Here is a 15,653-nt window from a genome sequence, read left to right as displayed (position 1 = left end):
TTTTCGCTTCAAGTTTTGAAAATTTATCTCATTTTTCTTCCTCTTATTTGTACAAAATTTGGCGATAAGTATTTGGTGCAAAATATATGTTTTTGTGACAAAATTTTTTTGGAAAGGTACCGTCAGATTATATTATTTTCACACCTGAAATGGTTTCATTAATTCAAACTTACTCACAAATATCACTGTGTATTTTATCTTTATACAACAGAAACGTCTGTATTCAAAAAGCTCACACTAATTGAGTGTGACATTTTGTTAATGCCGATCAATGAGAAAGTTTTTTTCTGAATAGATGGGAAAATATAAAGTAAATTACAGAAAATCAAGACCGTATTCGGCTTGAAATACCATGCACCATTTCATGAAACGTTATGCATGAGAAGATTAAGATCTCCCACTCAATGAGTTTGCTGAGTTTTAGAATACAGGCATAATACGATATTAACGGTTAAACGTAACTGAATGAACTGTTTTTGTTAATGTTTGTTGTCGGTAAAGTACAGACGATGCATGGCTTACATGCCGACGTGAAGGACGAAGAAAACTAATTTTATTAAAAAGTTGAATTCGAAGGCATCTGAAGTTCTGTATATTTTGTCTCACTACAAAACACTATTTCTAACTACTACTGTGCAATAGCTGTATAATAAGGGTTAGCTAGAAACACGTGAATAGAAAAGGATTCCATTCACCATCGTAAAAGGAAAAACACTTGCGAACTTCGGGTTTAATTTTCGCCTTCGGCTTTGCCATAATGTTAATGTATATTTTGAAAAACGCTGCTGCTCACATTGTGGCTACATTTATAGCATAATATTGTGGGAAAAGGGATAATAAATGGAATTTGAAATAAAATGATAATATATCTTGGTTATGAGTATTTTACTATCCATGTCATGTGTGAAAATTTGAAGAGTTGTGTTGCTTTTCAGTCGGCATCACATGTAAAAAATTATTCAAAGGGAAAATAAACCAAAAACGTCGTATATTTTGCCTTTTATAGTTTCTGTCAACAGTTTTTTTCTATTAAATGAAAAATGAAATTATTATAATTAACACGCAATCGAAATAAAATCTACGTCGCTTTTATTTGTATCTAAATATCTCTATCGGATTTAAAATATTTTGTTCATGGTCATCAAAATTGTTTTTTCGTTTTAAAAACGTATAAAAAATCGCGATAAATCCTACGATTTTAAAGACTGGTTTCAATCTTAACTCATACAAGGTAAATGAGCAAGCGGGAAAGCAGGAACGATAAAAAATAAATTTTGTGCTGTAGTTTTGTTTTCCAAATTTGCAATTTAATCACGCCACTCCAAATAGCATGATCAAATACTGGATTGAGGGTATAAGGCTAGAATGAGACTAATAATACAATAAAAATCTGGCGTAACGTGAAGCAAATGATTCATCCGTTTCAATCCACAAAGGTGTTTACTGATTTTACCCGAAATCTATTCATCAGGGTAACTTCAAGACACTCGAAATTTTTTGACTTCCTTTACTTTGTTTCCGGCCATTTGCACACTTTCGGAAATTTCAGTATCACTATACATTTTTTTTCTCTGCCAAATAACATAAACTCTTCACTCATTTAAACTGCAATAGGAAGAACTGGAGGAAGAATAACAAAAAGTATTGTGAATTGTGGTTCTGGGATGATAAAATCCATCTCCCTATATTCGACCCTCGACCAAAACCCAAACTCTATTCAACTGGGGCCGGTTGTATAAAACTCTTAACTACGGATTAACTACTTTTTAACCACCCAATTAACTGTAGTTAAAACGTAGTTACCTTTAATCACGTAGTTAAGCCAGTTGTATAAAACCGTAGTTAGCGTTAACTGTAGTTAAAATCTAGTTAAAGTTAGCTATCCTCAAGGGCATCGTTAACTTTCCAAATCGTAGTTAAAAATAGCGTCATTTGGGCAGCAGCGGAGTATATTCTTGCTTCGGGAGACGTGTCCATGCCAAAATACGATCCTAGCAAAGATTAGCTATCTCCATTTTCAATTGAAACCAGTATTTTGACTCAAAGGGACCTTTTTTATATGAAGAGCGCCATTTTCGTTGAATTAAATTGAACTTTTTCCTTGTTTTATTGCATTTTTTACAATATTTTAAATCAAAAATTTCAAAATTCTGTAATTTTTTGTAAATATGAGTCCACAGTCTTGTTCAAAATCAATAATGGCGGTCAATAATTTCGCGATACTTCATGCTATTTCTCTGTTTAACAACCCCACGCAAGCTTCACGCAAGTTAACTACGTGATTAGTTAATCATCCGACAAACTACGTTTTGTGCAACGCAGTTAAGTCGTGTAGTTAACTAATCATAGTTAAGTATTTAAGTACAGTGATTAGCGCTAATCATAGTTGAAGTTAACTACGTTTTTATACAACCGGCCCCAGTAGGCTACAACTACAAGTTTCGTGGATTTGTTAATGTAGGCAAGCGGGCGGGTTTCCCGCGTTTAGTTAAATTATGCCATGCATAGATAATTATGGCATGTTGTTGACTTTCGAGTTATGCTTTTCGAAGAGTGCAGACATTGCAGGCTGTTTTATGATTATTTTGATTTGTAATGCTCAAGAAATCAATTAATATTTAAAATTTACAACAACAAGCTGTTTAAAACTTTTTAAAAATATTCTCCATTCTATTGATGCCCTACAGTTTTTTCGTAAATCAGAAATTGGTGGTAGTATGAGTAAGTAATGCTGTGTATGATTCTTGCCCATTTTGCTCATTTGCACCAATACTCTCTTGAATGGTCTTTCCACCCAATATGTCCAACTCATCGTCAAAGATTTTCGAAAAAAAGAACTCAGCGACGAAATAACGGTATCCATTGTAAGTTACCAACAACATTAGAGCTACAATGGACCGAGGTCCGGGATCTTGTGTATCCACATTTGGTTTTATGGTTAAGACCTTGTATGTAGCTATGGTTGAGCCAAGCAGAGCCATCACAAAATTTTGCAAGACATAATATACCGCCAAAGCTGCTTTATACAGCCAGTATTTGAGAGTCGAAAGTCGACCACCGGTCCAAAACCTAAAAAACAAAAAAAGCCATTTTAAACGTATCTTACAAAAGAGGTTTGATTCATTATACAGGGGCCAGTTGTTCAAAGCTAGGTTAGCGCTAACCTAGCGTTAAATATTAATTCATTTTTTTGGTTCATGTGTTTCTAAACCACTGTTCGTTTTAGAACTTAAAAAAAAAAATTCTATACGTCTAAAAACTCTTTTTGAAAAAAGATATTCAACTTTAATTAATGTAAAAATGTAAAGATTTGCTTTAACCCAGGGTTAAGCTAACCAGCTTTTTTTTTGTTTATGTCCATTTGCAAAAACGTTGGCCGCAGATAGATTGATAGATAGATACTCGAAGTCTAATTAGAATTGCATATGAATACATTTGCATGGGATTTCAATCATATTACACAACATATGGAATTCTAATTAGATTTCGGGTAACTATCTATATATCTACCTGCGGCCAACGTCTTTGCAAACGGGTATATATATATATATATATATATATATATATATTTATATATATATTATAATTATTAATATATATTTATATTATATATATTTTATATATATTATATATATATATATATATATATATATATATATATTATAATATATATATATATATATTATATATATATATACACCCATTTGCAAAAACGTTGGCCTCAGATAGATAGATAGATAGATACTCGAAATCTAATTAGAATTGCATATGTTGTGTAATATGATTAAAATCCCATGCAAATGTAATCATATGCAATTCTAATTAGACTTCGAGTATCTATCTATCTATCTATCTGCGGCCAACGTTTTATATATATATTATATATATATATATATATATATCAAGTACAAAAATATCAACATTTGCAGAAGTAACTGCATAACGACATGTAAAAGGACGAAACTCTGCATTGTCAATAACAACTTAAGTAAAATCACAGTCGTTCCCAACTTGGCCTTGTAGCTCAGTCGGTAGAGCATCGTTCTAGAAATGCGAAGGTCGCGGGTTCGATTCCCACCGCGTTGAAGTAGAATTTTCTGCTTGCCCGGTTGGTTATACTTGTGCAGAAGAACAAATACACCTTACATATATATCCACAAGTGAACACATGGCTCAATTGAGAGCAAAAGTACAAAAATATCAACATTTGCAGAAGTAACTGCATAACGACATGTAAAAGGACGAAACTCCGCATTGTCAATAACAACTTAAGTAAAATCACAGTCGTTCCCAACTTGGCCTTGTAGCTCAGACGGTAGAGCATCGTTCTAGAAATGCGAAGGTCGCGGGTTCGATTCCCACCGCGGTGAAGTAGAATTTTCTGCTTGCCCGGTTGGTTATACTTGTGCAGAAGAACAAATACACCTTACATATATATCCACAAGTGAACACATGGCTCAATTGAGAGCAAAAGTACAAAAATATCAACATTTGCAGAAGTAACTGCATAACGATATGTAAAAGGACGAAACTCCGCATTGTCAATAACAACTTAAGTAAAATCACAGTCGTTCCCAACTTGGCCTGGTAGCTCAGACGGTAGAGCATCGTTCTAGAAATGCGAAGGTCGCGGGTTCGATTCCCACCGCGGTGAAGTAGAATTTTCTGCTTGCCCGGTTGGTTATACTTGTGCAGAAGAACAATACACCTTACATATATATATTATATATATTATATATTATATTATATATTATATTATTATTATATATATATATATATATAATATTATATAATTATTATATTATATTATATTATATATATATATATATATTATATATATATATATATATATATATATATACATACTATATTATATATATATATATATATATATATATTAAATATATATTATATCTATATATTATCTATATATATATCTATTATATATTATATTATATATATATATATATATATAAATATATATATATATATATATATATATATATATATATATATATATATATATATGTTTTAGAAAAAAATATTCAGGATATATTAGGGAGACATTTAAGTTGACACCCTTGAAATTTCAAGAACAGATTCTGCAGAATAAAGGAATTATTGGCATACCAATAAAGAACTTATTGCTTCCTGCACTTGAGATTTAAGCAGATTAAATACTTCAGTTTGACGCGCGGGTAATTTCCCTGGAATTCTGATGACATATAGGTAACGCGTGGAAGAGCGGAGATGAGGGTCAGTATAGATAAAGAGCAAAATGTGCTGCCAATTCATTCTGCTCCTCGCTTCGACAAGGTCATTACAGATAGAATTTCAATTTTTTGACACTTCTGTGAACAGGTAACTATCTCTATATTTATTCTTATTAGAAATAATTTAGAATGTCTTTTGGCTTTCCCAATATTCTAATTTTGGGTCATTCTTTTGTCCGTCGCTTACGGGATGATTTAAAGGCTAATTTCGATTCCCGCGCATCCCAAAATTTCCATATTCCCGAATTGGGTTATGTCACTATGCTGGGTACAGGTGGCCGTACAGTTGAAAAAGTGATTCAATTTGATCTTTCCTATGTCCGATCTGCCAAACCTGACATTATAATTCTCGAGTTGGGCACAAATGATCTGACTACACACGCTCCTGAGGTAGTAGGATGGAGGCTTGAAGAGCTCGCTCGCCTACTTCGCGACGAATTTCACGTTCGCGTCATTGGGGTGTGCCAGGTGATTGACTGCAACATCGCCATAACGCGGGAATCTGATAGTGTTTTAAACACCAAGGCCGCTCTTTTGCGCCAGTACTTGTCCGTGGTCCTTGCAGAGGAGCAGGGTATTTTTCTATGGGAACATCGAGAATTTTTCAATCCCGCCCGCGTGTTCTTTTATTCACGGACGGCGTTCATTGTAACACAAAAGGGCAATATTGTTTGTATAGGAGCTATCGCGGGGCTATTTTGAAAGCTCTGGCACTGTTGTAGTTCATTTATCATGTGTATATTATGCATATATTTGATTATATATGTGTGTATATGTTTTTCTGTATATCTCTTACTACGCTCTTGCGTCAAACTAACTCAGCCGATGCACCGTGGGGCGACACTCACTGGGAACTGTGGATAAGGGCGCAAAATTTCAATCATTCACGCTTCACTAAAATACAGCCACCTACACGTCATCAATGGTCTAATTCGCCAGCGTCAGTTCCTGCCCTCTTTGTTCCCAGGGGATTTTGTCGCAAGTTCCATCGGGGCGGCGATTGTCCGGGCTGTAATTTTAAACATCAATGCTTTAAATGTGGCATAGTTCACTCCGCCTTCCGATGTAATTTTCGTCTCTCACGCTCAAATTCGCAGTCAACCCCTGCAGCGCCCAAGTCCCGTTCTGCCAACACCAGTACAAATTAATAAACTCTTCCCTCTACTATATGGATATGATGTGCGATTGACATCTATGTTATATAATGGTTTTCAATTTGGTTTTCCCCTTCATTTTAAAGGAATTCGTATATCGTTTTTTGCAACAAATCTCGTTTCGGCCCTACAGAACCCGGAAATAGTTAATGCTAAACTTTCGAAAGAACTAGCGGCGAATCGCATTGCTGGGCCCTTTGACAATCCCCCTTTTTCCAATTTTCGAGTCTCTCCGTTAGGCGTTGTTCCTAAGAAAACTCCAGGGGAGTACCGTTTGATTCACCATTTGTCATTTCCGAACGGTGCTTCTGTTAACGATGGGATTGCTCCCGAGCATACCTCTGTGAACTATGCTCGTGTCGATGATGCAGTTTCTATGATCAAGCAGCTTGGGCGCGGCTGTTTTCTTGCGAAGACAGATATCAAAAGCGCATTTCGTATTATACGCCCTGCCGATTACGATCTCTTGGGTATTTTTCGGCAAGGCAAATATTATTATGATCGAGTTATGCCTATGGGGCGTGCGTCGTCATGTCGCACTTTCGAGATGTTTAGAACTGCTATCGAATGGGTTGCTAAGACACACTTGTCAATCGCACATCTAATCCACATTCTCGATGATTATCTAATGGCCGCACCTACTTATCACCAATGTCGCATTGATCTTGTTCGCTTTTTGTCTCTCTGTGAACACGTAGGCGTGCCAATCGCTCCAGAAAAAACGATCGGCCCACACAACGAATTTACTCATTGAATTAGATACTTTGCGCATGGAAGCCCGCTTACCTTTGGATAAAACTGACAAATGCAAGCAATTGATATCGGCTTTTCTTTGTCGCAAAAGGGTCACATTACGCGAGATACAATCTTTAACCGGTTTACTCAATTTTGCTTGTTCAGTCGTTGTCCCTGGGCGGGCCTTTCTCCGACGTCTTATTGATTTAACTAAGGGTGTACGGTGTGCTCATTATTTCATTCGCCTAACTAAATCGGCAAAGGCTGATCTCGAAATTTGGCAGTCGTTTTTAGCCAATTTTAATGGCCGATCGTTTTTTCTCCATGACATGTGGAATGACAGACTCTGCTAGACTTAACCTGTACACCGATTCCGCGGCTAGCCTCGGCTACGGCGCGCTTTTTGGTTTTGAGTGGTGTTACGGTACCTGGCCCAACAATTGGAAAACTTTTAACATAACGATTTTGGAATTTTACCCATGCAATCGTATTAAGCGTTCTTCTATGGGGAGACCAGATGCGTAACTAGCGTATAACTTTTTTCACTGATAACAAGGCTACTGCTCGTGATGTGACTGTTATGGTGTTTGTTCGCCGCCTGGTGCTGGCTTGTTTGCAATTTAATATTCTCTTTCACAAATGTTTTGGCTGACTCCTTATCTCACTTGCAGGTTTCGAAGTTCAAACGGCTAGCTCCGGTGGGCGTTCGGCCAACACCGACAGTCATACCGCCTCACCTTCAACCACACAAATTTGGTCGCTATTACCTCGCGGTTAATTCAATCTAGTTTGCAGCCATCGTCAATCCCTACCTATCGCAGGGCATGGAAACTCTACAATCAGTTTTCATCTACAGTTTTTCAATCTGCTTCAGTCAACCTGCCCATATCGCCTTCAGACTTGGGTTTATTTATGGCATTCATGTTTCAGCGCCATTATGCAGCTATGCAGCGCCATTATGCTGTTATTGTAACCGTTTAGCGGGCGTGCATGACCCTACGAAGGTATTTTGGGTTCTCGAAATGTTGAAAGGATATGGTAAGCTTGGCTCCGGTGTTGATGCACGCCTTCCAATCACTATTTCTATCCTCCGCACAATTTTGCAACAGACTTCTCTCGTTGCATCTAGTGAATATCACGCACTTTATTTAGGGCAATGTGTACGACAGCCTTTTTTGCCTTATTGCGGGTTGGTGAAATAACGAGTTGCCCACGGTCTCCAGGGGTGCCTCAATTATCTCAAGTGGTTCAGCTTTCCGAATTGGTGCAGCTACTTTCCCTGCGGAATGCGGTTTTTCTGACGCCCAAATCAGAATAATGGGTAGGTGGAAATCTGACGCATTCCGCAAGTACATTCGTAGTCCGAACTTATCTTCGCGACCTATGTCGCATCCTATGTCGACATGAGTCATTTGTTACCGTGCCTGGCTGGGGTTGACCTTGGCTGCACACTTCTTAGTTGACCTTGGCTGCACACTTCGTATTAATTTCGTTATATCCCACATTAGTTGCTACTACGATAACTACAATGTGACTCATTGGTAATCGTGCGCAATGCTGATACAGGGGTAAAGCTCGCGCTTCTCTATCTCATGTCACTATTTCCATATTGGCGACTCCGGGTTGCAGATACTCGGCCGGTCAATGCAGGGGCACAACTGGTTGGAGATCAGTACCTTTTCCTTACCGCGATTCTTATATGTGTGTTTCTTATGTGCATGTTTTATATATTATTTGTTTTGCTGATTTACAAGTCTGTCTGTGGATACCTTGTCATGACGGGGTGGGGTTTGTCCCTTTACCCAAGGCGGCTTGTGGCGTTTAAATTAGCCCCACCTTTTCTGGGCGAATTGCTTAGTGATTGAATTTATTATCTGTCGATTAATAATTAATTTGTTGTTAATTAAAAATTAATATATCGGCATGTGCGTTAGACAATTACGCACATTGCCAAAACTATTCCAACTCTGTGTCTGAGTTGTTTTTGTACGAGATCTAGAACACAGAAAACAGAGCTCGTCATAACAAGGTATCTTTTAGATATGAAGCTAATGAAGGGCAGCGATAAATGGTGATTTTTGTGTATAAGACCACCTTAATTGGCTTTCGGTGTTATATTCTGGGGCTACAGTCAGTTGTTTAATTGTTATATTGCATTTCGAACCAATATCCGGCCAGTCAATTCTCAATCGTTTTATAGTCCCTTTTCAATCGATCTACAGCCTGATTCCAATCGCATTTATGTACGGACGGTCGTTTTTAGTTCGACTGTGTTATCCCAGCGACCAAGGGCGTCAATCCTGGGGGGGGGACGCGTCCCCCCCAGTTTTTGGAGTTGGAGGGACGAATATCTAATAATCCCCCAAATTTTTATCATGTTTAATGAAATTTTGTTCGTTGCATGAGGCAAAGGTTACTTATCGGAGTATGGAACATGCAGTGCCTTATTGTTTCCCCAAGTGCTGGTTCTACTGAAACTTCTACTAGTGTGTCCAGTTTCGTCATGTGAGTGTGAACGCAGCTTTTCTGCATTGCGACGACTGAAAACGTGGCTCCGAACCACCACGACCCAGCGTAGACTTAACCATATTTCTATCTGCCATGTACACCAGGAACAGTTAGACAACGTCGATGTACATGAACTAGCAAAATTATTTGCTAAAAAATCCGAAATTACAAGAAATCTATTCGGGTAGCATACCTCTTGACCTTCCTAATTTGGAGTCCGCCCCCCCCCCCACTTTTTGGGATGGATTGACGCCCTTGTCAGCGACGAGTACGTGTTTTTTACTAGTCTATACGTGCAGTGGCATACGAGACGCGATAATTGGGGGGAGAAGGCACATATTCATATATTAATTTTGTGCAAGAATAATTATTTTCTTTTCACATCAATTGTTAGGTCTGTTAACATGAATATATGAATATGTACCAATTATCGTGTCTCGTAAGCCACTGAGCTTATATCTGTAGTATCATTGTTTTATATTAAATCGTCAGAAATATTGTTATCAGAATCTTCTGTCGAATTGGTTATCACGCACCCGTCTATCTTTAGTATTCATATTCTGTTCAAACGAAAGCTATATTACTTAACAGAAAACTGCCTAGCTTAAGGCCCCACCCCATAAATGGTGTGTGTCATTACCTGGGTAAGAAGTTGAGAAAAAGCATCAGCGCAACAGTAAAAACTTTCTCCGTGATGAATAATATATACGACATGGTCTTCCATGTTTGTGGCTCATTTGACATCACGTAGATGTCATACACGACAACAACCGTTAGCACAAGATTGATCTTATAGAAATATTTTTTCTTATACAAATGACCAACAACTTTTCGGGTACCAGCAAACGCTGGTGAACGGTAAATAGTATGGTATATCAGGAAGAAGGAATTCGCAGAACTAAACAATAGCCAGAGAAATTGAAACGATTCAGGTGCCGAGAACAGATGGAAATTGTTGCAAAATCCAGTTGTACGAAACTCGCGAAAGAAACAATCAACAGCCCAAATGGTGAATAGGATAATTCCAATTAGTTGCCCAGTTATGAGAACGAGGAAAAATAACCAATTGAAATGTGGAGGACAAGTGATCGCGGACAGCCGAGGGAATCTGAATGGCGACGGCTTTCGACGAACAAGCACTGGTTCCTGTGAAAAGATAATGAATACACAATTAAAGCACTGTTTACACCTGAAGCAAACCCATGGGTTTGAACAATTTTATCAAGGGTGAACAGTCTCACCCAGATTACGAAAATACAGGGATAAAGGCTGTGTTATACGACGTAATCTTTCTAGCAACTTATAATCCAACTCAACCTTTAAGAGATATGTCAATTTGGAAACTACGAAACTTTTGTGTTTAATACCACTTCATGGATATATTGTCTCATACATATGTACTTTACGAAACTGACTTTCCAAAGGAGAGCAGTATAGAGTGCATGTGTGCTGGGACTTTGTATTGGTACACTAAAAATAAGCCTGAACACTGAAAATTTATGTAGGAAACCAGAACCGGTTTTAGACGCGCCGTGCAAAAAATGATTGTAGTCTAAAGGAGTTTGAGGCAAAGACTGATACTATGTAGCTTTCAGTGACATTTTACTTCTGCTATGATAATAATTGTTTAAATATTTTCTTTACTGTGGAAAAAATTAAAAAGAAAATAATAGAGATATTACTTAAAATTTGCAAAGAAGTTCTCAAAGCTGTTTTTTCATGTGACATGCATAATCCGCCGTAATTCACATGTTTCGAAAGTTAAGCTTAATATATCATCAATAGGCATTTATGTCCTCTGGGGCTATTTAAAGCAGCAGAATTGGGAAGCTCCTCATGACCAACAACCTCAAAACTTTCGGAGAACTTCGCGAGAATATTGTTAGGTCATCGGTCGCATTTCGATGGCCACATGATTCAAAGGTTGTTTGATAGCATGCTAACGCACGCAAGAAAGTGTGTTGTTGATAGTGGACTTGGATTTGCAGTTGAATAAGAAAAAGTAAAAAACGGGTATTTATATATATATATATATATATATATATATATATATATATATATATATATATATATACATATATATATATATATATATATATATATATATATATATATATATATATATATATATATATATATATATAATATATATAATTATATATATATATATATATATACACCCGTTTGCAAAAACGTTGTCCGCAGATAGATAGATAGATAGATACCCGAAATCTAATTAGAATTGCATATGTTGTGTAATATGATTGAAATCCCATGCAAATGTAATCATATGCAATTCTAATTAGATTTCGAGTATCTATCTATCTATCTATCTGCGGCCAACGTTTTTGCAAATGGGTGTATAATATATATATATATATATATATATATATATATATAATATATATAATATACATATATTTATATATATAATATATATATTATAATATATAATATATATAATATTATAATATATATATATATATATACATATATATATATATATATATATATATATATATATATAAATATATAATAATATATATATACAGGTATTGTTTTTGCATGCGCTCTCCCTGGTACAGCCGGCACATTTTGCGGGCTCATGTAACATATTTCAAGAACAACAATGGACACATAAAACGTTAAAAACATTGTTTACGTTTCCGACAATTCTTTAGAGCCTAATTCTAGCTAGCGCTCGCTGGGTTCTGAAATGCTGACGTTATGCATAGGACGTAATAAACGACGTTTTGCCGTTGTAAACAGAACGTAGTTACGTAGATCACGTCTAAAACTCCATAGGTATTTAATAACTCATTTCTTTTCAATGAAGCATTGTAATGATACCTGCCGTCGTCGTGTTCCCGTCCTAAATGCTTATAAGGTCCCTAATGTCGAATAAACCCACCGCACAACTCAATACCAGAAGTCTAAGACATGGTGATTGCATATATAAACTAATTACTCCGGTGTCAGCGACGGGGTTGAAAATTCGCATCGGTTTTGTTTTTGTTTTTTTTATTTTTATTTTTTTTTTATTTTTCGTCGTCGCAAGTCTGCAATGGCGCGAAATACGTTAGTATTTGAAATGTGTATGTGATGGGATTTATCTACGTCCCAGTCCTGTCTCCTAAGAGCTGTGGTGCACAGCTTTGGCTAATTTTCCGATGCGCGATTCGATTTCGCTCGCATGATACGGCAATTCCTCCAAGAGGAACAAATAAACCGTTCTTTTGATGCTGTTCGATTAAGTTTAGACTGAATTGGGGTAAGAATATAATTATTTAATAAATGTAGATTCTGGTCCTATTTTAATAATATCGCTGCTATTTCGCCGTTTAACAAGATGTGGCAGTGTATGGGCGCGTTGACACGTCGCAGTTTGCACAGGATTGAAAATTTAATATAACTATATAAGCACGAATTCCAAAGGCAAAGTGTAAGACAAAATGAACGTATCATGTGGTTTATTTACATAATTGAACAATTGAACTTCTGAGTTCTATACTTTTTAAAGTACGATGTGCTTCTGAATTTCGCGATCGAACAACATTTATGTTCGCAAGGCATCTAAATGAATATGAACTGTATTGTTTTAGCCTGTGCACAGACGCTCGCTCCCCGATTTTGAGAGGGAGCGTTGCGTCTGTGCACAGGCTATATTGTTTATGTTCATGCAGAAGCTTTATATTGAAGACTGGCACGTGCGCGGCACGCCGGAGTTAACGCCAGAACAGGCGTCTTGTTTGCTTAAAATTTCAGCATGCAATAATGGCTTTAATCTTTACTATAGAATAAATATAGCTAAAGTACTACACCTAAGATTGCCGTTGCCCCGGATGTTGCCCACTGTTTTCCGACCTCTGGATTAATAGTTGTCAATAATTGTATGGTTTAACTGCCTGATGAGACTGATAATATTTTTTCAAAGTGACTGCAGAAAAAATCCGGATCCTACAGGAAAATTTATATCAGAAACACGAAAGACAATAATAGCTTTAACAATTTTTTTTGGTATGATTATACACGTCAATTCATCTACAATGCGAATCGAAATGTTCGAATGAATGTGAGCGTTTTTAGTCGTTGTGAAAAAGGTCCGTTGAGAGGATATCGCAAGAATTTGAAGCGATATATTCTTAAATTTGGCAGACTGCAGAAATACCCAAGATAAAAGATTTGATTACAAAAATGTTTCTAAACAGCTGTTCTATCCATTTAGAGGTCGGCCGTCGGCAAACAGTGCATGCTGCAAGTCTGTGGCTATATAGCTTGATCTCGACGAAATATATAGCTATAAGGCTATATATGTTTCATCTTTGTACTTAGGTATATGTGTATTTTGAAGGCCATCTTTAGGTATTTGTATGTAAATGCATATATATCTGCAAAATGTATTAAAATATTGTAGACTAATAGTTTTACCAGCGGTGAATGAACAATTGAAAGTGATATGTTTTTATAGACAACATGCTACGCCGGAATTGTACATGTCAACGGGATTACGTTTCCGCATTCCGTTGCATAGGGCTACTAGAGTTTTTGCTCTCCTACAAACTAGAAATGGATATACCTGTTTGTTTAACTGCTCATGATCATCAGACAAATATTAAAAAAACAACACAAGAAAACCTATTCCAATGACTTGTTGCTTGTCTCGACTAGCTATATTCTGACGTTGTTATAGATATACAAGCAATGGAGATTAAGTTAGCCATAGGGCTGTTTACATTGCCCCCTTAACTGAGGTTAAACGAAGCGTACGATGACTTGACGTATTGAAATGAGTAAATAAGATGACCCTAAAGTATAGTTGTGATTTCGAAGTAGTGCTAACAATATAATGTGCTTGTTCTGTTTCAAAAAGATACCTCAAAATCATCTTATATACGCTTCGTTAAATCTCGGGTAACTGGGAAAATGTGAACAGCACCTTAATGATTTGTCCCATGCCATGTCTATACGCATTGGCCCGACTTATACTAACCTGACGAATTTGGCAAGCGAAAGATAGTTTGTCTCCCAGTTCGTCCGTGTGTTATTGACGGATAAACTGTGAGCCACACGGCACACACTCACTTATAACTGATATGTAGACGAAGTCTGGCTTTAATATTGCCGTTAATCAAACGTTCGTTTGGGGGACACCATATTCATGTATTCTGTTATGCCAGGCTTATTTCTATTGAAAGTAAAGTTGTTTTCAAAGGAAATTAGCCAGGCATAGCAGAATATACGAATATGGTCCCCGTCAATTACCGTTGGATTGACGCTGCAAATGATTGAGTTGTTAGCCTCTGTTTATCCTTAGATAAATTACTTTTGCCTACAACTTAACCAAAAATCCAACAATTTGAAATAAGAATTATGGTTTAGGACAGATTGCAACTCGAAATCCCCACGAACTCACCAATTCTGAATCACTGCCAGTCATTCTTGCGGCCAACTCCCGAGAAATTGAAATACAATCCTAACCAATGTCTTGTTTATTACAACAGTTATAAAATATGGATGTAAAATATGCAGAACAATTAGCAACTGCGATCCAGCCGGTATTTTTTCGGCTTGAAAAAATTCACGTTTTGCGGAAATCTGGAAGAGTGATGTAATCAATAAAGGAAGTTCACAACTAAGTCTAAGTGTAATATTTACAATCATGCAGTAGCGTGCCGAAAAATTTGGAGATAATTAGCATTCTACTTCCGCCAAAATTCAATATGATATATATTAAAACATACTCGTAGCAGAACCGACATACATACTTATACCGGCAAAATATAACCCTGATAACTTCAATTTACCTGAAGTTACACGGAACGTTGCAAGCGAGGTTGCAAAGAGAGCGCTAACAACTTATAAAGCTGTAATCAAATAATATCTCAACAAAGATCCAAAATGCATGGCTATGTAAATCTGCATATTACATGTCGCGATTTCTGTTCAGATTACAGAAACACATCTTGGTCGAAGAGGCTTGGTC

The 15,653-nt window shown here is 36.6% G+C and overlaps 1 protein-coding gene across 1 annotated transcript; it reads right to left on the bottom strand.

The window, feature by feature from the left end:
• Positions 1–2,682: 2,682 nt before the first annotated feature.
• Positions 2,683–15,270, bottom strand: LOC114534892. Its single transcript, XM_028556368.1, has 3 exons — positions 15,084–15,270; positions 10,311–10,816; positions 2,683–3,069 (listed from the first exon to the last, which is right to left on the bottom strand). The coding sequence occupies exons 1-3, from the start codon at positions 15,105–15,107 to the stop codon at positions 2,700–2,702; spliced, it is 900 nt and encodes a 299-aa protein (XP_028412169.1). The 5' UTR covers positions 15,108–15,270; the 3' UTR covers positions 2,683–2,699.
• Positions 15,271–15,653: the final 383 nt, after the last annotated feature.

The sequence above is a fragment of the Dendronephthya gigantea genome, unplaced genomic scaffold, assembly GCF_004324835.1.
Source record: "Dendronephthya gigantea isolate DGI-Jeju-01 unplaced genomic scaffold, DenGig_1.0 000108F, whole genome shotgun sequence".
NCBI classification, from domain to species: domain Eukaryota; kingdom Metazoa; phylum Cnidaria; class Anthozoa; order Malacalcyonacea; family Nephtheidae; genus Dendronephthya; species Dendronephthya gigantea.
This window is presented reverse-complemented; position numbering and strand designations above follow the sequence as displayed.

Coding starts and splice junctions, on each gene's coding strand:
- LOC114534892 (XM_028556368.1), bottom strand. CDS start 15,107: ATGACTGGCAGTGATTCAGAATTG. Junction 10,817..15,083: donor CTGGCAGTGATTCAGAATTG/GTGAGTTCGTGG, acceptor ATCTTTTCACAG/GAACCAGTGCTTGTTCGTCG. Junction 3,070..10,310: donor TTTCTCAACTTCTTACCCAG/GTAATGACACAC, acceptor TTTGTTTTTTAG/GTTTTGGACCGGTGGTCGAC.